Source organism: Tiliqua scincoides, chromosome 1 (genome assembly GCF_035046505.1).
Source record: "Tiliqua scincoides isolate rTilSci1 chromosome 1, rTilSci1.hap2, whole genome shotgun sequence".
Taxonomy (NCBI): domain Eukaryota; kingdom Metazoa; phylum Chordata; class Lepidosauria; order Squamata; family Scincidae; genus Tiliqua; species Tiliqua scincoides.
The window spans coordinates 256,261,714-256,283,268 of NC_089821.1; the positions used below are offsets into that span (position 1 = coordinate 256,261,714).

General features: G+C 43.4%; 2 protein-coding genes across 2 annotated transcripts in view; one reads left to right on the forward strand and one right to left on the reverse strand.

Annotated features, from left to right (window-relative positions):
* Positions 1-15,653, reverse strand: part of DTL (denticleless E3 ubiquitin protein ligase homolog) — a 39,031-nt gene extending 23,378 nt beyond the window's left edge. Inside the window, exons 1-9 of the mRNA XM_066611738.1 lie at positions 15,608-15,653; positions 13,422-13,547; positions 10,291-10,389; positions 9,803-9,864; positions 7,164-7,284; positions 5,069-5,134; positions 3,430-3,545; positions 2,758-2,831; positions 801-904 (exon numbers count right to left, since the gene is read on the reverse strand). Of these exons, the coding sequence (XP_066467835.1) occupies positions 801-904; positions 2,758-2,831; positions 3,430-3,545; positions 5,069-5,134; positions 7,164-7,284; positions 9,803-9,864; positions 10,291-10,389; positions 13,422-13,547; positions 15,608-15,653 (814 nt within the window). The remainder of the gene's footprint in view (positions 1-800; positions 905-2,757; positions 2,832-3,429; positions 3,546-5,068; positions 5,135-7,163; positions 7,285-9,802; positions 9,865-10,290; positions 10,390-13,421; positions 13,548-15,607) is intronic.
* Positions 15,654-16,127: 474 nt separating this feature from the next.
* INTS7 (integrator complex subunit 7) overlaps positions 16,128-21,555 on the forward strand; it is a 58,876-nt gene continuing 53,448 nt past the window's right edge. The window contains exons 1-5 of the mRNA XM_066611740.1: positions 16,128-16,218; positions 18,065-18,194; positions 19,213-19,359; positions 20,662-20,799; positions 21,161-21,207. Coding sequence (XP_066467837.1) covers positions 16,128-16,218; positions 18,065-18,194; positions 19,213-19,359; positions 20,662-20,799; positions 21,161-21,207 — 553 coding nt within the window. The remainder of the gene's footprint in view (positions 16,219-18,064; positions 18,195-19,212; positions 19,360-20,661; positions 20,800-21,160; positions 21,208-21,555) is intronic.

Sequence of the window (21,555 nt, forward strand, 5' to 3'; positions counted from 1 at the left end):
TTCAAGTCAGATTAAATTCTCAAATCAAATTGGCCTAACAGTGATGGAGCATGTCTCAGGTATAGACAAAGCAGCTAGGATTCCTCCAACCTCAAAGTAACAGAAGTTCCCTCACATGAGAATACAATACCAGGATAGGAATGAGAGGTAGATAATTAAGAAACTGAGGAAACGTGTTCAGTTTTAGAAGGAAGTGCAATTGTGCATCACTTAATGACAGGGATTGGTCTCAGATCCTCCTCCTCATATGATTCTGTTAAATGAACATTCAGCCCCATCTAGTGGCTCAATGTAGTATAGCACCTGTAACATCTATAGCCCCATCAGTTCATTAAGCTCCTCAAGGCTGCAATCCTATGTATACTTAGCAGGGAGTAAGCCCCATTCACTATAAGGGGGTTTACTTCTGAGTAGACTTGCCTAGCCTATGGCTTCAAATTTGTAAGTAGACATTCAAACAGGCATTCTGATCACCTCATTAAGCAAAAAGACAAGAATGCTCATTGCAGGTGATAGGTCCCAGAGCATAGCTCATTAAGAGCTCACAAGGGAACAGTAGAAGCGATCTGGGGAGACCAGAAGCAGTTCAGAGGCCCATGTGCAGGAAGAAGAGAATGCTCTTCCTCAGTTAAGCAAGGAAAACGTCAGTGACATTTTTGCAAGATGTGTGGGCACCATTTTGCACTTCAGCCTATTAAGCTTTGATATCAGGCAACCACCATCATATGCGGCTGGTCGTTAGGCAGAATGTTGCTAAGGGATGCACGCTTGTAATTTCTCCTGACATTGTTAGAACATACCAAGCTTACGAGTGCTGGTTCCAGGGTAGCTGAAAGACCTGGATGGTACTGGATCCTGCCGATAGGTAGTGTAGTTTTTGCGTAGGTCCCATACTTTGATTACACTAAAATTAGGAGACACAGAACCTCTCAGATTCCACACCATATTCAATTTTCCTTTGTAACAAACATGTAGAGACTGCAACTTTTTACACAATTTTCTTTAACCTCTAACCAGGTACTAAGCAAGAACTAGTGACAGTAACTAGTCCACTGGGGAGCAACATCAAATACTTCATATGGTTTCCCAACACATAGGTAACTATAGTACTGGTTGAGTCTCGTTATTTATGAAGGTTCCATTCCCAGAACTCATGTGGATGGCAAAAATTGCATTTAAGCAAAACCATTTAAAGAACGAAGTCCCTTTGCTAGGTGATTTAAAAACAGCCTTGCTGACCTTTGTGATGTAAAACCGAGTCACTAGGCAGACAATCTACCCATCAGCCTCTCTCCAGGCCCTTAGAAAGACTTCACTCCGAGCCAGTGACCCCTCCCTTCATCCAGAGTACAGCACTGGGAAAGAACTGAAAAGTGATTATCTTTCTTTCACTCAAGAGAAAGGGAGGGGTTGCTTGCCTTGAAGCTGTTCTAAGTGCCTGGAAAGAGAATGGTGGATGGCTTGTCAGTCAGATATCCTGCCTTATCGACTTTTTTTCCTTTAAAGGGCCCTTGTCATCACACTGAGATAAAACTGCAAGTGAAAAACCTGTGGATAATTAGGTTATAACTGTAATAAGGTTTTCAATGTAAAAATGATCAGCCTTAGAGAAGATGTGATTGAAGTGACAGCTATGCTCATACTGACCATCAAAAATTTCTACTCAAACCAACAACTAAACTAAAAGCACTGTCTCAATTTTATTTACACAATGTATACATCAGTTAAGACTACATAGCTATTCTTGAATGAAGTCATAAATTGAATATAACCACCATTATCAAAAGGTGTTCAAGGAGACATGCAACATCATTCAGATGCAGCCTAGCACAGGATTCACTGCAAAACAGTATGCCTTTGTAACTAAAATGACAGGCATGCCTGTCAATGAAATATCGACTTAGTCTCACTATTATCTTTTCCTGCCATGTGTCAAGTAGGCTGTATGTCCTAGACTCGTATCCTCCACTGCTGCTGTTACCACAGCCTCCACTTCCTTCTGCTGAGGGAATTTAAAGCACTACACACACACACTGAAGCAAATTCTCTTTGTGTAGGTGCCTCAGAAGAGAGGTGGAAGAACTCCCATGCCTGGAGCCTTGTGCAACATGCAAAGTTCAGGATTAACATGTTCATTTCTGCAGCTGAAGGACACTTGATTAACTTCCTTGGCATAACACAAGCAAAGGAAGTAGATGCACAGTTGAGTTCAGGAGAGATAACCTTCCCCTAAGATGGGCAGGACAGAAGAGTAGCAAAATCAATATTCAATTTGCTAGCTAATATACATTATACACACCTGCCAGTGTAGAGATAAAGACAGCAAGGAGCCATTGTGGAGCCTCTTATTACATTTCACTCATCTCTACCCTTTGGTATTTTTACAGAGACTTTTCTCACATGCTTTAATTAAAAAGAAGTATGATCTTCAACAAGGGATCATCCCTTCTTCCTATAGTGGGATGGGAAGAACTGGTATATGTTCTATTCTGGTAATGTTCACAAGAAACAGTCTGACACTAGGTGTACTTAATGAGTCTGTACTATTAATTTCCTCTCCCCCCCCCCCCGCATCAACTTCTTTCACAATCTGGAGAAAGTAGAGTTAAGAAAACAAGGTTTGTCAAACTAGGAACAAAGATAAAAGATGAGGAATGTATTATTTACTATAAGATAGGCTGAACAAGGGTAAAAGGAGTTATGGTAAATTATGCATGCCGCAGTAAAAAAATCATAATGCAAACACTGCCTTTTTACCCATCAACTGCTCCTGCGGAGATCAAGGTATGTTCATCTTGAAGTAGCACCACTGTCACACTCTGTTGAAAATCCTTAGCAGGAAAGAGGAGAGCAACACTCATTTCTAAACAGGTAACAAACAGCCAAGGTTCTCTGAAACAGTTTCCGTTTCTCTGATTTCTTAACTTCTCTTGAGTATTCCCTGCTGCCAGCTTTAGGAGGCACCTTTCTTCTGTTTCCCATCAACCAAGTTAGTTAACAATATCCAAAGAATGGTAGCTACAACACAGTTGTTTGAAGTAACCAGCTGCAAATGGTAGCTGGTTAAATATGTGCAAGACAGCATGTGAGGGGACAGTAGTTTGTGCTGCCAGATTGAGTGAAGACAGTAATTTGGAGAAGGGCCTAACAGATCTGCCTTATAACATGCAGTGGTCCTTTACCATTTTGTTTTTTTTGGGTGGCAAAGCTATTATATTGGGCAGCTATTACCCAAGGCTCTTGTGGATTTTTAGCATTGCATTTGTTCATTTACTTATCCCAAATATTTAATTTATAATTTCTACACTGGTTATGTTTAAGCCAAGGTAAATCTCAATTTGGTGGGGCTGCCATTGCACCCAAACATACCCAAAGCTGGTGTACGTGTGCCTGCATTTGGCAGAAGAGGGTCAGCTGCCACATCCTTACCACTGAAGGAGCAAGTCCTCTCACATTCTGCTTTTTCTTCTTTGGTTTGGATGGAGTCTGCTTGTCCGTTATGTTGTGGGCCCCACTTATTTGTTTCACCTGTCTGTAAAATCCATCTGAAAGGCAGATTCAGAAAAGATTCACCCTCTACAGCACACAGAAGCAGACCTAATCAATATATTACATTTCAGAGATTACACAGTGGACCCCTGCTCTATGATTGATTTCAGTATATTCTGAACCACTTATGTCAAGACTCTCCAAAAAAATAATACAAGTTCACTGCACCATAAATTATGCATGCCACGGTAGGCACCGCAGATACTTGCCCATAAGTCGATTCCACAGATAAGCCAAGGGCAGGTTTTGAGCCAACAATCATGGAATTTTCTATGACCCTCGGATAAGTTGGGGGTTAAACCTAGGGGGGTGTATGACTATAGTTTTGTCTGATTTTATTCGAGGCCAGATCCTGAAAAATAACCCACCACTAATTGTTACCTAAGAACTGTAGTCTCTAATTTATTTAAAACGTTGTGAAAGATCATAAGATACATTTTTATTTTTTAAATTCTGGTCTTCACCACCTTTTTGTAAACACTATCAGAGTAAGTGCACTGTAAACTACATACCAGTAAAACAGTGGTTCCCAGTCTGGTATTCATGTACTCCCAGGGACACTGAACAGGACCTTTAGGGGTACTTGAAAAAGAATGGCATAATGCAGGTCATGCTCCAGAATGCCTTGCAAGACAGGAATGCCTTGCAAGGACAAGCAAGGCAGGAAAGGAGGTAGCTAGTTGGCTGTGAAAGCCCCACCAATAGCTAGTTTTGCTCCCATGTTCATTGCCTGGCAAATGTGCTGCTCCACAAAGCAGAGCCAGCACCAAGTCTCTCTTCCTAGGGTGGCTGAGGCAGGGCCATGGTAATATCAGAAAGAGCCAAGGAGGGATTGGTTGAGTGAGTGGCAGTAGCTGGCTTTGTACTGCAGACAGCCCTGCTTTCTTGCTAGGACGCGGCAGGAAGGTAGGAATAACGCAGCTCCTCTCATTTCCCTCTCCAGCACATGTTGTAGCGCAGCAAACCAGTAAATAATCCAAAAGAGCTCACAACAACTCTCTGGTAAAACAGCAGTGGCGGAAACTGCTTGTCCAGAGGATGGTTGGATCCATTGCAAGACAGGGTGATGAGAAATAAGTACTATGGTTGGTGGTGAAGGGCAGGCTGGGATTTGCAGTTCAGTGTAGGGGAGGTTGTTTGAGGTTGAACAGTTTATTATGAGGTCTTGGAACAAGTTACCACAAATCATTGTATTATTGGATTCACATACAATATTTTTACAATACAAGTCTATGGAACAGATTAATATAGGAAGCAGTGTCCACTGTAGTCACTTTTTTTTTAAATTTACCAAACCTTTTGAAAGCAGGATACCCAAGCCCTTGTTGCATATTGAACAGAATCATGTAGTGCTATAATTAAACTAGGGAGACTTACTTAGCAATAAAGTGGGGATTTGAACTTAGCAAATTGTTGCAAGGTTAGCAATCTCTCAGCTCAACCTATACCCCTCAAAGTTATTTTGAAGATAAAATAGTTATTGGGAGGAAGAAGAGGAGGAAAGAGGAGACACACATACCTTTCTTGCTGCACCGTGTGTCCCAGACCATGATGTTGCCATCCCTTCCTCCAGTACAGAACACAGCTGTGAAAAATACAATGAGGATTCCTTATTAAAATGGACTTCTACAGGCTTATCCTGTTTATAAAAGTTCTGCTCTTCAACTGCTTTCTTTAAAAGACAACCCTCCACTGAGATGTTGCAGACTTGCAAATCCAAAACACATTGTACCAAATTCCAAGGGACTCTAAAGATATTTCTCTACCATTATTAGGAGAAATCTTAAACTTGAAGTAAGCAACCTGTTAGCAACCAGTGAACCCCTCTTATTCTTTTCACATATTTTATCACTTGAACAATGCCCCATTTTTGAGCAGTATATTAAATTGTCCAACATTCTGCCAGCTAAGAGGGTTCCCAAAACAACTTCCCTGAAACTGGTTTTGCAGCACAGTGTCAAACCACACACAAAGGAGTAAAAATTAAGGAAGTTTTGCACAAACACTTCCTCTTGTGAACTGTGCCACCTAAACTGACCCTGGTTTGCCACCTGCCCTAACAAAGATCAGCATGAGCAATGGCACAACTCATTATGTACTAACATTATGTATTAACCCCTTTCCAACTGGAAAATGATTTAAAAAGAGTTTCAGTTTAGGGTGCAACAGCATACAAGCAATATTGCACTGTACAATGGATGACAGGCTCTCAGAGAAGGAAGCTTTATGATTCAAACTGATGTTACAAGCAGCTGTCTTTTAAGTGTCTATATAAGTTCATACACTAAGAATACCTTGTCCATCTAAAAACTCCAGGAAATGTTTCCCAATACCCATCCAAAGTCTATTTCACTAAAGGCTAAATCTATTTTCTCCTAGATTCAACTCAGTAACTCAAAAGACAACTTCAAGAGAGAAAAGAAACTTTCTAGAAGACCAGGTACCTATTCAATTCTCTCCCTACCTTTAATTCTCTTATCTCTAGACCAAATATGCCCAGGGTCTTCAGTATTTCCTCATGCAATGCTAATAAGTGTGTTGCAAACATCACACTCAGTTGCCCCACACAGACAAATTACTGAGTAGAATGAGTGACTGGAGAGACCTATGATGCTCCAGCTTATCTAATTGGGAGTTCACTCCAAAACCATTCTGCTAGGTCTAATTGGTCACTGTTATTTTCACCCAATAAAGGTATGAAACTTAGAGACTTGAGACATACAAAATTATGTAAGGGATGGATAGAGTGAATAGGGGAATGCTCTTTTCCCTTTCACACAACACCAGACATCCTGGTGACATCCTGTAAAATTGAGTGTCGGAAGATTAAGAACAGACAAAAGAAAATATTTCTTTATCCAGTGTGTAATCTGCGGAACTTCTTGCCATAGAATGTGGTGATGGCATCTAGGCCTTTAAAATGGGATTGGACAGATTTCTGGAGGTAAATTCCTTCACAGGTTACAAGCCATGATGGGAATGTACAGTCTGAGATTAGCTGGTCACTCATCATGAGAGCAGGGTAGGAATTTTTTTCTGCCATCTGAATTGGCCATGGATGGTAGGCATTTTTTTTTTTTGCCTACCCCAGACTGGCGAGGGAGGGAAGGTATATTCAGTAGGTTTCATGCATTAAAAATCGGTCACTGTGTTTAATAAGGTGACACAAGTTAAATGCAGTCTGGTGTCTTTGTTGGGGATGTGAAGGTAAATAGAATGACAGATGATGTAGGGGAGTGGCAGCAAGAGGCAAGTATCTTGTGGTCTTATGTGCTCCCTGAGGCAACTGTTGGGCCAATGTGAGCTACAGAAAGCTGGATTTGGTGGGCCTTGGGCCTGATCCAGCAAGGTTCTTCTTATGTTCTTATGAAACTAAGCCAGTATCACCACACAGGTAGAAGCAAAGATTTCCACATATCAATAAGGAGATTAGATCTTTGTAATCAATTATGCCAGACTACCTACAATTTAAAATAATCTATTCAAAGGAGGCCAAGGATATAAGGAGGTCCCAGAGAACACTGAGGCAGCTTTTTAACAACCTGCAATAACACCACAGTTTCAAATGTTAAGTGCTAAGATCTTAAGTGCTAAAATCTAACATGGATATTTACCACTCTCAAATTTAGAGAAAGCAACTGATTTGAGGCTGCACTGGTGTCCTTTACATGCTCCCAGCAGCTCACCAGTCCATACATCCCACACTTTTGCAGTCTGGTCTCCTGAAGCAGTAACCTTTGACACAATAAATGAGAGTATAAGTCCTGTGACATTTTAGGGGCAAAAACCATTTTTCAACACTCAAAGTAGACCCGCAATGCAATCCTATGCATGTTTCTTAAAAAACTCCAGTGAATTTAAAGAGACTTATTTTCAAGTATGCACAGTGGTGGAACCACAGAAAACAAGTTATATACATGGACTGACATATAAACGTACATTGTGGAAATAAAAAGAATGCATTCAGTAATTGGTGTGCAATACCAAATATAAGGGTAGATTCAGATTCTCAGGTAGACCATGATTTAGATTTGCATGAATAGATTTGCTTCCTTGCTCCAATCTCTTCTTTCTATTCTATGCACTATAGCAGTAGCGGGCAAACTGTGGCCTGGATTCAGCATGCTGAAAAAGCCATCCTGGCATGATGCTTTCTGTTCTGCACCATAGCCTCTTATCTTTCCAGTCAATCTTCTCAGAAACTTGTGCTGGGCAGCCACTTCTGCTGCCCATCATTCCAGCAGACTCTTTGCCCCGATTCCCAGGTGGAAGCAGCTGCCCAGTGTGATTCTGAGATCGGCTAGAAAGATAGGCTGCAGCATGGAATGGAAAGCACTGGGTCCAAGTGGCTTTTCCAGCACACAGTGGGCCATGGTTTGAGTCCACTGCAACTATAGCAAGCTTTGCTTAAAATAAACTATCGTTATACTGCATTCAAACTCAGGGAACTGAGACAGTGGTCTTCAACTTGACAAGAGCTTGCTTTGAACTTGTCCAGTTCAATCTGCAACATTAGACATCCTTTAAGAGCCCAAGAACTTGATACCCAGCAATAATGGAGTGGAGTCCATGCACTCAGAGACCAGTCTGTACTTCCCGTACAATCCGGCCCGCCCTCTTAGGTCATCAGAGAAGGCCTTTTTACAAGTGCCACAGCCTAGGGAGGTACGTGGGGCAGCGGCAAGTAATAGGGCCTTCTCAGTAGTGGCACCAACACTATGGAATTCCCTTCCCCTTGACTTAAGAACTGCTCCCTCTCATGAAACTTTTCGGCGAGGCCTGAAGACCCTTCTGTTTAGACAAGCCTTCTGAGTTCCTGGCCTTTTTAGCATCTCTTAATATTTTTTAAGATCTGTTTACAGGCCTGATCCTTTTTTAATTTGCTGCGCTATGCTCTTATCTGACTAGTTTTTCTCTGACTACTGTTTTTACAATGTTATTTTTTATCTGTTTTAAACTATGTTTTTAATGTGTTTTAACCTTGTTTTGTAAGCTGCCTTGAGTCCCTTCGGGGAGAAAGGCGGGGTAAAAATAAAGTATAATAATAATAACAATAATAATCTGAACCTCAAACCAAACTAGAAGCAGCAGCACTACCATGACTTATCTGAGGTTAGGCAATTACACACTTCTGGGTCTTGACCCACTTGCTTTAGCAATCTAAAGCAAAAACTTTCATTTATCCCTGATGCACAAAGGAGATCAGAGTGTACAAGTTCAAAGGGAAGCAAGCAGGCTTGTTCACAATAACCTTAACCAGTTGTTCACAATAACCTTAACCAGGGGTGCCCAAACCCCAGCCCGTGGGCCACTTGTGGCCCTTGGGGACTCCCAATCCAGCCCGCTGGAAGCCCCCAGCCTCCAATGAGCATCTGGCCCTCCAGAGATTTGCTGGAGCCCGTGCTGGCCCAACGCAACTGCTCTCAGCATGAGGTCGACTGTTCGACTTCTCTCAAGAGCTGTGGGACAAGGGCTCCCTCCACTGCTTGCTGTTTCACATCTGTGATGCAGCAGCTAAAGAAAGGTCAGCTTTGCTTTGTGCCAGGCCTTTTATAGACCTTGAGCTATTGCAGGACCTTCATTCAGTCATATATGTTCAATCTCTAATATATTCATTTATGTAAATTTATTCAAATTTGAAATGTAAATTAATTCTTTTTTTTCAGAGAGATGTGGCCCACCTGACAAAAAGTTTGGATACCCCTGACCTAAACAATGATTTTGATTGTCTGCCTTAGCTCATTATTTACTGTAAATTTAATATGCATTTGCAGCAGTATTAACGCATGAAAACAAGTGCTGTTAACACTATATCAGGTGGAATTACTTTCTGTAGTGAGAGAACCAACTATAGGCTTTCTGCAAATCAAAAGTTACAGTAGTGAATTCATTCATGGATTTCAGTTGTGCAGTTTCTCATCCCATCTATTCTTTCTATTTGTTTAAGTGTGGTTAACCATGTCAGAACCAATATCCAGAAACAGAAACACAGCTGCTTGTCCATTCCACCATGTTCTGTGCATCTCCATTTCTAATGTACAGATGTACAGTACATTCTCTTTTACAGGGGCTGCCTTTTCTGGACCTATGTGAAGCATACATCATTGGAGAATATGCAGTCAAATGAACCTTTAATGGTATGGGTGAGGTAGTCAGGGCTACTAGCAGTCTTGCCAGAGTATCGGGTTGGCAGTAAGGTTTGTTATAGGGCTAGGCAAGAGCTGAATATTTGCAGCAGTAATAGTTTACTTACAATTCTGTGTTCTCTGGGCACCCAGGCAAGATCAAAAACAGCATTTGCATGAGCCTGCCACTCTGAAGGAAAAATGAACGTACATGTTAGTGCCAAATATGATACAGCAGTCTGAAGAATGCAGAAATGTCTCTATTCCTAGAGTGTCCTGGTCAGGGTGGACTGCCGGTGCCTAAGCAGATAAGTATGCCCACCACAAGCCCATTCAACACTTACCTCAGTGCTGCTGCTCTGCTCTTCATCAGGGCCTCTCAGAATGGAGACACTCTCCATTCTTATAGCGCCCTGACACAGAGCAGCACCACTGATACAGCTTTCAGGGATTTAATGGATTGGTGGGAGAAGGGGTGTCCGGATTCAATTAATTTTAGGCATTAACAGACATCCATTTCCCCCAGTAGTCCATTAAAACCAGGAGTTCACTCTACAACTTTTTTTTATTACACTTGACTTTTCTCAGACAATTCAGCTCATACTAAACGACTTACCTTTAAAAACCTGCTTGTTGCTTGTTTGGGTATGGGTGTCATATAGTCTAACAAATCCCTCTTCATTTGCAACAGCAAGTATATGCTGCAGGTCTAGAGCTGAAAGAAAAGATAGTGGAATGCATGCTTTAAGAACATCTTAAAAGTTTTTAATAATACTCTGCTAGAGCAGGGGTCCCCAAACCCCGGCCCTGGGGCCACTTGCAGCCCTCAAGGACTCCCAATGTGGCCCTCAGGGAGCTCCCAGTCTCCAATGAGCCTCTGGCCCTCCGGAGACTTGCTGGAGCCCACACTGGCTTGACACAACTGCTCTCAGCGTGAGGGCGACTGTTTGACCTCTCACGTAAGCTGTGGGATGAGGGCTCACTCCACTGCTTGCTGTTTCACATCTGTGATGCAGTAGCGGCAGCAAAGGAAAGGCCAGCTTGGTTTGTGCAAGGCCTTTTGTAGGCCTTGAGCTATTGCAAGACCTTCATTCATTCATATAAGTTCATCTTTAATATATTCATTTATGCAAACTTATGTAAATTTATTCAAATTGCAAATGTAAATTAATTCTTTTTTTTCCCCTGGCCCCAAACACAGTGTCAGAGAGATGATGTGGCCCTGCTGCAAAAAACCTTGGACACCCCTGTGCTAGAGGGTGCCAATTACCTGCATCAACAAACCTAAACACCTCATAAGTATTTTTCACAGATTTCATTTTCAAACCCCCCAAAGGAAGAATAGTGCAAAAACTGGTGTTTTTATTTCAAGGGTGCATTTTTATAAAGTATAATTATAATCACTTTAAAAGTGTTCTAGGTAAGTGATATAGGTAGCATAGTTTCAGCAGATGTAGTCATTGCCAATGCAACCCCCATCCAGCCTATTATTTATGTTTTAGTATTTTTTTTTAATTTCCCAGTTTATTTTTTTTTGCAGATTTTGAATTTTTTTGTTTTACAAAAAGGAGAAGTGGTGCTATGTGCTTTTTATTACTGAAAAATCACACCTCTACTCATAAGGCATTTACAGAACAAAAATAAAATCATGGAATGGAATCCACAGAGCTATGTTAGCAAGCAGAAATTTCAGAATGGAATAAAGACGTACAGGTTGAGTCTCATTATTCGCTCCGTTCTGTCCAAGTGCAAGCATTCACATGGATAACAAAAATACACTATAGCAAATCAATTTAAAAGACTACATCTTTGTTCTGGTGATTTAAAAACAGGCTTGCTGAGCTTTGCAATGCACACAGAGGCAATCAGTGTCTTTCCAGGCACTTAGGCTTCACTAGAAGGCAGCAATCCCTCCTTTCACCAGGAGCCCCAGCAAGGAGGAAAGAATGCAGAAGGTGATAAATCGCTGCCATTTAGTTCATGCGCTCAGGGGGAAGGGAGGGAAGCCTGCAGAAAGAATGATTGTCAGCCAGCTGCCCTCTGGCATTATTAAACAACCGTTTTCCTTTAATTTAAAGAGTCCTTCTCATCTGCTTTAGATAGAAAAATCTGTGGATACTTAGGTTACACCTGTAATAACTTGCATGACTGTTTCTCTGCAAAAGTAAAAAGCAGTTTTTGAAACTGATTTTAAAGGGGTGCATTTTTCCCCCTCTCCAGGGATCAGCACATTCCTTCTCATTTGCAGGGGCCATTCGTGTTGAGTCAAATCTATGTATAAAAAATCCATGTATAACAAGGCTGGACCTATTGAATACAACAGGGAGCGCCAACAGTATTTTGTATCTATCTGATCAATACAGGAGTGCGCAAACTTTTTGACAGGAGGGCCACACCATCTGTCTGACACTGTCGGGGCCAGCAAAAAAGAATTTACATTTAAAATTTGAATAAGTTTACATAAATGAATACATTAGAGATGGAACTTATATGAATGAATGAATTTTACTGAGGCAAAGATGCACATGGGACAATCAAGTATGTGCTTTTATTAAACATACAGACCAAACTAGAAAAGGGGGGAGCGTTTAACATAACCCCTGACTATGCACCTCTTGCCTACAAATAAAACACATGGAGACAAATAATCCAGAGGCAATGATGCACATGGGAGTAGTTAAAATAACACCAATGAGGAGACAGTCAGGATGTGCTTTGAGACTAGCAAGACTCACTGTTCTTCTCTTCTCCATAGGTAGGGTTAAGGGTGGCGAGCACATGGGTAGCTCCGGAAAGCCCAAAGCAGCAGCCACAGAGACCTGAAGGTCTCACGATAGCTCAAGGCATATAAAAGGCCTTACACAAAGCTGCCTTTCCTTCGCTGCCACTGCTGTTTCACAGATGTGAAACAGTAAGCAGCGGAGAGACAACTCAGTCCGCAGTTCACATTGGGCAGTCGCGTTGGGATAGCAGGAGCTCCAGCAAGTCTCTGGTGGGCCAGAGGCTTGTTGGGGTCTCCGAAGGCTGCAAACGCCCTCCAGACCAGGGTTTCGGCACTCCTGACATAATGGGTTATAGTAGACCATTGCAAATGGGCAAAGAGGTACCTTTTAAAGTGACAGCTCTTTATGTCCAGCAAGGGGATGGCAATTGTCAGCTACCAGTTTGCCAGTTTCATGACCTGCCAACAACCAGGTTGCGATCAACTGGTGGGTCCTAACCCACAATTTGGGAAATACTAATCTAATCTATAAGTTTAGATAAGGTTGTAGCATTTTCGCATGTTTCACTTGTCTTACTTGTTTATTCTAAATCAGCAGGCTCCAAACCCTGACCCGCAGGTCAGATTCAGTGCCCATGACAACCCTTCACCAGTGTGAACGGAGCTTACAGTTCTGCTGGACAGCCTCCTATCTGTGCTTCTGATTGCCCCCAAACTTCGCACTGGCCAGCTACTTCTGTGTTCAGTCATCCCAGTAGCCTTTGCATACAGATTCCTGGGCAAACACAGCTGGCCAGCACAAAATTTGGGGGTCATCAGACACACAGATAGTCACCCGACAGAACGGTAAGCTCTGTTCACACTGGGGAAGGGCTTTTCAGTGCAGAGCAATCTCCAGCTTGGAGGCTGCTGCTCTAAATCAGTGGTAGATCAGAGAGGCTAGTCATTATCTATGTCGTTCAGTTTATCCTTGCCATAAAAGCAAGAACAGCTAACAACACTTTCAGAGAAATCCCCATTTTTACCTGTTGAAAAAGTGCAGCCAAAAGGAGGAACCGACAGTTCCATTTCTCCATAGGAAGGAAGATCATCTTGCATAGAACACTGATAGCACTCCAAAAGGTGGAATAAAGAAAATTGTGTCTGTGCACCTAAAAGCATTAAGATAATTTGTTTCAATTTCCAAATGATTAAATGGTTTGCTTTTTGGAAAGCTAAGGAACAAAACTCTGCAAACAGCTTTATAGAACACTGCAGTTGTCACATGTATTGCCTTCATAGCCACCATGCATTCTGCACATCTGCTGTCTTTTTGAAAATCAGTAAGGTGCAGTGATTTGACTTTGACAAGGGAGGCTCAAGTTCAAATCCCTGTTCAGCCATGAAGCTCACCATACACCTCCTTAAGCACACCACTATCCAACCTTTAGTTTGGAGGTAAATTTCAGTCAACTGCATTGCCTTGCCACATATTTATTTTCTTGGGTTAGGTTTAGGACTTCAAAATTGATTACAGCAGCTTTGCATACAAGCTAGTTGGTATCATTAAAACAGTGTTTCTCACTGTTTGTCCTCAGCTGTACCACTTCACATGGTCCACTTATTCAAAGCACCACTGGAATTAACTGGCAATCACATCATTGCCAGTTATGTCTGGTTTTGGAGGCCAGATGTGACACAAAAAAACAACAAGAGGCTCAGGGTTGCCAGGAGCGCTTTTTTGAGCATGGGAAAGCATGCTTTGGCGCTCTGTCCACTGAGTCAAGTCTCCTTCCGCTGTTTGTGTTGTTCCTGGTCTCATTGCCAGGCAGCAGATGTCCAGGGGTCCCGCAAGTACCATCAGACACCACCTAGAGTACCACTGGTGGTACCCTTACCACTGGTTGAGAAACACTGCATTAAAATGCACAAGAGCAGGAGACCAACACCTCAATCTTGTGCACATCTACTCACAAGAAAGCTCCAATGAGTGTTATGGGACCTATTCCTAGGTAAGTATGCATAGGATTTCAGTTAAAGTCAGTTTTAACATATGCCTTCCTTTATTCCCTTTGTGTTTTGGGAGAGAAGCAAGGACATTCTTAAAGCTTGCCAGTTACTAAGAGGAGAACCTATAACTGGAAAGAATCAGAACAGAGACCAAAAGGAAGGGAAGAGCAAAGAAAAGAAGCAAGACAGAAAAGACATTAGCTATATTTGCTTTCTGTTCTGAGGAAAGTACTCCATTATAAGGTTGGGTTCGTCTTGATCGCTGCAGTTAATAACCCTTAATGTCTAGCACAGAGATTTTCAATCTTTTTCATTTCACAGCACACTGAAAAGGCGCTTGCTCAAGGTACACCATAAATTTTTTGACAATTGACAAGGCAGGCCACACTGCTGGTGAGGGGCTCAAATTCCCCCAATGGCCTTATTAATAAAGGACCCTTCCCCAAAATCCCACGGCACACCTGCAGACCATTCATGGCACACCAATGGGCTATACCACAGTGGTTGAAAATGGCCGAAGAACCAGTTAACTGCCAATTGAAACAATGAATTAGTGTGTAATGGATTGAGTACTTAGAGCACATCAGTTGGTGGGTGAGCTGGGACCAGTCAGCTGCATTCTAGGGCTGCAATCCTACCAACCAGGGATGTGCGTTGGTTGGGGAGGCAGAGCCTCCCCACTAGAGTCCTTTGAAAAGCACCACAACTGACATGTGAAGTGTGCAAGCAGAGCACGTGGGTTGTGCATGCTTACACGCCTCACATGCTGGTAGTAGCGCTTTTCAAAGGACTCCAGTGGGGAGCCTCTGCCTCACCTGCCTCCCCAAACACCACACATCCCTACTATCCAGATTTACCTGCGAGTAAGCCTCATTAGCTGTAATGGGACTTACTTCTGAGTAGTCATGCATAAGAAAGGGCTCTTACAGTCTGAGCCTATCCACACTTACCTGGGAGTAAACCCCACTGACTGTAAGGGGACTTACTTCTGAGTAGACATCCATAAAAATGGGCTCTTCGTCCAAGCCTATCCACACTTACCTGGGAGTAAGCCCCACTGACTGTAATGGGACTTACTTCTGAGTAGACATGCACAGGATTGGGCTCTCCGTCAGTCTACCTCACCAAGTCGTCGTACTGTCCTTTAGAGAATCAGCAGGACCAGAGCAGCCACGCAAACGGGCTCAGAAAGAGCAGAGGAGAAAAGCCCCTCCATACTCACCCCGCAGTCCAGTCTGGGAGCGCCGAATGAGGGACCGACACACCATGGCGACGGCAAACGACCCACTGCCTCAGGCGCTCTCCCCTCCTCAGCCAGCAGGAACGAAATAAGAGCTCGCGCTATCCCAGCGCCAACTCCCGCCAACGTAAATTACCCGCCAAAGCCAGCGCTCGCAGCCATTGGTCAGGGCAAAAAGAAAACCACGCCCCCAGCTTGTTATTAGCCTAACGAATGAATGGGGTCCCGCCTACAGCTATTCACCCCCCCCAGTAGGCGCATGCGCACTAACGTCCACTCACAGAACGGGTTTCATGAGGCGACCGTTATGGAGCGCGTGCGCTTTAACGGCACGAGTGCGCAGGCGCCTCGAATAAGCGTGGCGTCTGCACACGCGCAGTAGTGGCCATTCGAGACGCAAAGGCTAGAGAGGTTGTTCGCGCCCGCTGGAAACCGGTAACGTGTCTCGCCTGTGCCTGCACCACACCCTGCGGCCGGCCGCTCTGGTTTAACACAACGCTCTATGGCTTCCGCCGCTAAATCTTTCCTGGCCGATGCCGGCTACGGGGAGCAGGAGCTGGACGCCAACTCAGCCCTCATGGAGCTGGATAAAGGTAAGGCGAGGGGTGTGCGCATGCGCTCTTGGCGCGGCAAGGGCGCACACTGGAAGTTCCGCCCTTCGGTTGCGGAAGTGTGTAGTAAATGTCTTAAAAGGGCAGTTTGGTGTTGGGTTTGGGGGGGAAGGGGTCTTGGCCTCATGTGGGGCAGCATAAGAGGCTGAGCCTCTCATATCATTAACATACACAAGCAGCATTAGAACATCAGGTGCAAAGCAAGCACAGGGAATTGGCAGTGGAGAACCCAATCTTGTGTCTACTCAGCAGGGACATGCGGTGGGTGGGGAGGTAGAGCCTCCCTGCTGCAGTGGTGGTGTAGCTGGAGGGGTGCGGTGAACCCAGCCTGGCGGGGAGCCTCAGTGCAGTGGGCAAGCGGCCCCTCTCTTTGGAGCCATTCCTGGGGGGGCGCAAAATGGAATGGCTCTGAAGGGAGGGGCTGCTTGCCCGCTGCACTGAGGCTCCCTGCTGGGCTGGGTGTACAGCCCCCCTCTAGTTACGCCACTGCGCTGTAGTCCTTGAAAAGTGCTGCCACTGCCCTATGTGGTACCCACTAGGCATGTGCAGTGGGTGGGAAGGCAGGTGAGGCAGAGCCTCCCTTCCAGAGTCCTCAGCCCTCCTGATCTCAGCCCTGTTATCTCAGAATGCGATTGCTCCGTTCCACTTCTATAAAGGTAACCAGTATATCCCTGCTGCCATTCATGCTCTCCAAATACAAGTTTATCCTCAACTATTATATGGAGTAGCTGTTTGGATTGAAGCAGCTAATCAGGAGATAGATAAGGTAGCTGCTAAATTTATGATAAGAGTTCTTGGAGTCCCAAACTTAATTAGGTTGCCCACTATGATTTTGGAATTGGGTATTCATCTTCCCACCACTGTAGCTGGGACTTCCACTTTTAAATTTTGGCTCAGACTCCAACTTAATATTCATCCAAATTCCATTCTCTTAGATTTATTAAAAGACCCCTTTTTATCTATTTGGTCTAAACTTATTCATGCCAAATTATCTTCCTTAGATCTTTCTCCTGAACTTTTAGCAGATACGGACCTTCAAAAAGCGCATCATCTCATCAAACTCAAACTCTGGGAGCAAGAATATGTAACACTACTGTCAAATTTAAATCCGACCTGTTCACCCCTTTTCTTTGGATTGTCCCCCTCCCTTGGCTGCCCTGCGAATTATTTTGTCCAACTCACTAATTCGAGCAAAAGAAGGGCTTTCATGTTGGCGAGACTGAACATATTTCCATTGGCAATACACCAAGGGAGATTTTCTAAAAAACCCCATTCAAATATATTATGTTTGTTTTGTTCTGCTGAACCAGATACCCTGGACCACATCCAGTGCCCCGCCCATCATAATCTCAGGTCCTACCTACTTGGCCCTTTTCTTTCTTCTCTTCCTGTTTCCCTTGTTGATCCTTTCCCAATTCTTCTTAGCGATTATTCCCCTCCCATCACCAACTTGGTGGTGGAATTTTTAGTGGTAGTCTCTATGGCAAAGGCCAGAAGCTAATACCTGGTAAAGTGTATCTATTTGCTATGTTATATTTATTATTGTCTGTGGACTTCTAATATGCCAATAAAGGTTTACCAAAGTAAGTACTTAGGGTCCAATCCTATCCAATTTTCCAGGGCTGGTGCAGCCATACCAATGGGGTGTACACTGCATCCTGTGGTGGGGAGGCAGGCCCAGAGGCCTCCTCAGGGCATGGGAACTTTTGTTCCCTCAACTAGGGGTTGCGCTGTGGCTACACCAGTGCTGGAAAGTTGGATAGGATTGGGCCTTCAGGCAGCACTGTACCTACTTTTCCACATTAAATGCCACTGATATTTTCCACAGGTCTCAGGTCTGGCAAACTAGGAGAGCAATGCGAAGCTGTCGTCCGGTTTCCCAGACTCTTTCAGAAATATCCATTTCCGATTTTAATCAACTCGGCATTTTTAAAGCTAGCTGATGTTTTCAGAGTTGGGTAAGTAGAATCAGTTCTTCAGACTTGAGGAAATGCCCAAAGGGGCAGATGCACAATACACAATAGGTGTTAGTCTGTTTTCATCTGTGCTAGTGGGGACAGGGTCAGCTGCGTCCTTAAGTTTGCTGGTCTTAAATTAGGTGAATTTTATAGTCCAATGAACTGACCCAGAGCTAGTTTCTGTTTACTGGTCAGTTGGAGTAGGAAAAGATGCTCAGACAGTATTTGTATTGGCAACCTTCAGTCTCGAAAGACTATGGTATCGCGCTCTGAAAGGTGGTTCTGGCACAGAGTCTAGTGTGGCTGAAAAGGCCAATCCGGGAGTGACAATCCCTTCCACACCGGGAGCAAGTGCAGTCTGTCCCTGGTCTGTCTCCCTGGCTATGGGCCTTCCTTCTTTGCCTCTTAGCCTCAGACTGTTGGCAAAGTGTCTCTTCAAACTGGGAAAGGCCATGCTGCACAGCCTGCCTCCAAGCAGGCCGCTCAGAGGCCAGGGTTTCCCACTTGTTGAGGTCCATCCCTAAGGCCTTCAGATCCCTCTTGCAGATGTCCTTGTATCGCAGCTGTGGTCTACCTGTAGGGCGCTTTCCTTGCACGAGTTCTCCATAGAGGAGATCCTTTGGGATCCGGCCATCATCCATTCTCACGACATGACCAAGCCAACGCAGGCGTCTCTGTTTCAGCAGTGAATACATGCTAGGGATTCCAGCACGTTCCAGGACTGTGTTGTTTGGAACTTTGTCCTGCCAGGTGATGCCGAGGATGCGTCGGAGGCAGCGCATGTGGAAAGCGCTCAGTTTCCTCTCCTGTTGTGAGCGAATAGGAAACTGCTCAGACAGTAAACAACAAAGAATAATGGCTACTGCAGCTACATTATTCAGCAGCCTGTTTGATATGCTGAGTTATTACAGAAGGCTTTGTAGTACTAGAAGGGTCCAAACTAGGTGAAAAATAGGCAGAGTATGAGGTAGAAGTTATCACACCTGTACACAAACCTTATTTATATCTTTTAAAACAGAAACAATTTTCTCAGGCTCTGTGTCCTGAAAGTTACCCAGCAGAGTGAGAAGCACTTGGAAAAGATCCTGAACGTGGATGAATTTGTGAAAAGAGTTTTCTCGGTTATTCACAGCAATGATCCAGTTGCTCGAGCTATAACACTGAGGTATGTATCTTTGTTGAGTAAGAGTCTCTCTGAACACTCTCTAGGGAGTATAGTGTCCACATACTATATACGGGGACAAATATGTGTGGGACAAATGAAACTGCCCTTACAATCAATCTAGCCTAGAGTTTGTACTTTGTCAGGGGTCTTCATTGTTCCTGGCAAAGGTCTTTTCCAACCTTACTACCTGTGTTCCTTTTTTAGCTGGAGATGCAAGGGATTGACCTGCTACATGTAAATCACATGCTGTTTCACAGAATGATGGGCTATCCCCAAATCTTGAACTTGCATGCATCTGTATGTATCTAATACAGGGGTGCCCAAACCCCGGCCCGGGAGCCACTTGCAGCCCTTGGGGGCTCCCAGTCTCCAATGATCCTCTGGCCCTCCAGAGATTTGCTGGAGCATGTGCTGGTCCAACGCAACTGCTTTCAGCATGAGGACCACTGTTTGACCTTTCACCTGAGCTGTGGGTTGAGGACTCCCTCAGCTACTTGCTGTTTCACATCTGTGATGCAGCAGTGACAGCAAAAGAAAGGCTGGCCTTGCTTTGTGCAAGGCCTTTTATAGGCATTGAGCTACTGCAAGACCTTTATTCATATAAGTTCCATCTCTAATAAAATTCATTTATGTAAATTTATTCAAATTTTAAATGTAAATTAATTCTTTTTTGTCCTGGCCCCCAACACAGTGTCAGAGAGATGATGTGGCCCTCCTGCCAAAATGTTTGAACACCCCTGATCTAATACATCGATTTTCAACCAGTGTGCTTTGGCGCATCAATGTGCCACAAATTATCTCCAGGTGTGCAACAGGAGTTTGGGGGGGGGCGTCATTTATTAGCAAGGCCATTGGCACCATGGTTACATTGTCAATTGTAAAAAAAACTGGTGGTGTTCCTTGATTATTTTAGCACCTTGTCAGTGTGCCATGAGATGAAAAAGGTTGAAATTTGCTGATCTAATACATCTACAGCTTCTTAGATTTTGTTAGTGACTGCAGGGTCGGTTTATATTGTCACGATTTTTATTTGGCACAGTTCTGTTGTATCTAGGTGCTGCTTGATGTCCTTGTTGTGTTTCTAATATGTGTTTAGTAAAGCTTTTCTAACGAATTGTACAACTAAACTGAACAAAATGAAAAATCTACAGAAGACATGGTGGCAAAAATGTGATGGATATACTGCATTGTCTTTCAGAGAGTGTCACCAGTGCTTTATGAGTGTTACCATAATTAAGGTCTTCCAAAGAAGGCTTTATGATGTGAACAATGATTTTCTCTCTCTTTTTTTAAATCCTGCAGGATGTTAGGTAGTATGGCATCCATAATCCCAGAAAGGAAGAATGCACATCACAGTATTCGCCAGAGTCTGGACTCTCATGACAATGTAGAGGTTGAAGCTGCTATCTTTGCTGCAGCTAATTTTTCTGCTCAGTCCAAGTAAGCTGAGCTCTTTGTGTGCTTCCATTATTTCTGAGTGTTAAGACAAAATGTCCCAATAGTTGCTTGGCATTTATATTGGAGTTGTTTTCTAAATAGTTTCATACGCTCTGTTAAAACCTTATAGCAGACTTGTTAGCTAGATCACTGTGTTATCTTCAAAGGTGGCATAAGCACTTCTTGGTAGATAAACGTTCCTGTATTTTGTTCCCCAGCTTCCACAACTATCCACTCTGCACGCCTCCAGAACAAACAAAACATCACATCAATTAGGGAGTTGTAAAAAACAGTATCAGCCTGCAAACCTGTTTGCAATTCTTTCATTTTTCTGACTGATTTTTATTTCTCTTATTCTTGACAGAGATTTTGCTGGAGGGATATGCAACAAAATCAGTGAAATGATCCAAGGTATATAAATTTCACTCAATTATTAATGAAAAGCAGTAAATCAAGTTTTCATTTGACTTCATTTTTTCTTTGGTTTGTGAATTTGTGATAGATATGAAAGGTTTTTTCTTCATATTGCTGCTTGTTTTTTGTTTGTTTGGCATGAGATGTTTCAAAGGCTATACGTTTGAAGGGTGACTGTGTATTTCAAAACAGGTGCTATATAATTGCAACATCCTTTTAAATATCAGTTTATTATTTTTCAAAAGTTTGCTCCATTATAGAAGAGAGGAAAAAGATACCTGGTCCAGATGGCTGTTAAGTTAAAATTTCATTAACGAGGGAAAGTTTTCTGTTGCCTCCTTTCTA